We start from the raw sequence: 1,561 nt of genomic DNA on the forward strand, positions 1-1,561 counted from the left end.
TGCTCAGATTCGCAAGGTCTTGGACACTTTAAACAAACATTTGAGAGCTCTTAACGCACTGAATCAGCCGACTGACCAGTGGGACGTGCTGTTGATATATATCGTCACGACCAAACTTGATAAAATAACCGCACGTGCTTGGAAGAAAGAAAAAACAGAGAACGAATTTCGTACATTGGAAGATCTAAAGAATTTTTTAAAGGCTAGGTCGGATATGCTTGAGACTCTAGAAATAAATAACTTGCAAATAGACAAAAATGCTAAATCAAAGTCTAACAATAACAATAATAGTAATTAGTCCAAAGTCAAGTCCTTTCTCGCTAAAAAATTGAACTGTTTGTTTTGTGATGGGGAACATTTCATTCAAGATTGTTCCAAATTTATTGAACTCGTGCCGCAACAAAGGGCAGAGAAAATCAAGAGCTTCAAGGTTTGTTTGAATTGTTTTAGACCGGGCCATTATGTGAAACAGTGTAGAGGTACTAATTGCAAGAAGTGCCATAGTAAACACAACACAATGTTACATTTCGAAAAAGGTGAATCGAGCAGTGAAACAAGTGCTGCGGCACCTCAAGAGTCAAAAGCTCTATCTTCTTGTTGCGTTAATGTAAAAAACGATGGAGCCTTGTCCACAGCATCCGTGCTGGTAGCAAATTCGGATAAACAATTGAAGACAGCTCACATTGTTTTAGACAATGGTTCTCAAACCGGCCTTATTACAGAAAAACTCTGTGACTCCCTCAATCTTCAGAAAATTCCAATAGATGTGACGTTAAGCGTAGTAAACAATCTTTCTTCCAGTGTCAAGTATAGATACAACGTTCAAATTCTTTCAAGACAAAATAATTTTGAGTTTAAGGTTCCCTGTCTTGTCGTTCCGGAGATCACAACTCATTCTCCAAATTCAAAAATTAGCACAATCGCCTTAAAGATTCCTTCTCATCTCAATTTAGCAGATCCTGAATTTGACAAGGCCGGAAAAATTGATATATTAATAGGAAATAACATCTTTTGGACTTTGATTTGTATAGGTCAAGTAAAATTAAATGATCAAGGTTTGCTTTTACAAAAAACTAGATTGGGTTGGATCTTGGCGGGTCCAATGTCAAATTCTTCTCTAATTTCTCGATTCAATACAGTTCGTTGCAACTTGATTCAGAATATAAACATCGAAAAACAAATTGCAAAATTTTGGGAGTTAGAAGAGCATTTGGATAAAAAATCGAAGTCCATTGATGAGAAATTGTGCGAATCTCTTTTTAGCAAAACTGTAAAGAGAGATGCAAATGGCATATTCATTGTCACAATCCCCTTCAAGGGTAACCTTGATCAGTTGGGTGAATCCAAAGAACAAGCTGAGCGTCGTTTCTTGAATTTAGAAAGAAAATTAAAAAGAAAACCTGAACTCAAAAAAGAGTATACTGCCTTCATGACTGAATACGAAAAACTAGGTCACATGTCGAAAGAACTGGACGAATCCTATTCTCCTGTGTCTTATTACATGCCTCATCATTGTGTGGTTAGAAACGATAGTCTCTCAACGAGAGTTCGTGTAGTATTT

At 36.6% G+C, this 1,561-nt stretch overlaps 1 protein-coding gene across 1 annotated transcript; it reads left to right on the forward strand.

Moving 5' to 3' along the window:
- Window positions 1-517: 517 nt before the first annotated feature.
- On the forward strand, window positions 518-1,546 carry LOC117182504 (the record flags this gene model as incomplete). Its single annotated transcript, XM_033375602.1, has 1 exon — window positions 518-1,546. A coding segment is annotated over exon 1 (1,029 nt), but the record flags the coding sequence as incomplete, so codon positions are not given.
- Between the last annotated feature and the right edge of the window lie 15 nt (window positions 1,547-1,561).

This window comes from Belonocnema kinseyi, unplaced genomic scaffold (genome assembly GCF_010883055.1).
Source record: "Belonocnema kinseyi isolate 2016_QV_RU_SX_M_011 unplaced genomic scaffold, B_treatae_v1 SchBZDm_1360;HRSCAF=1506, whole genome shotgun sequence".
Lineage (NCBI taxonomy): Eukaryota > Metazoa > Arthropoda > Insecta > Hymenoptera > Cynipidae > Belonocnema > Belonocnema kinseyi.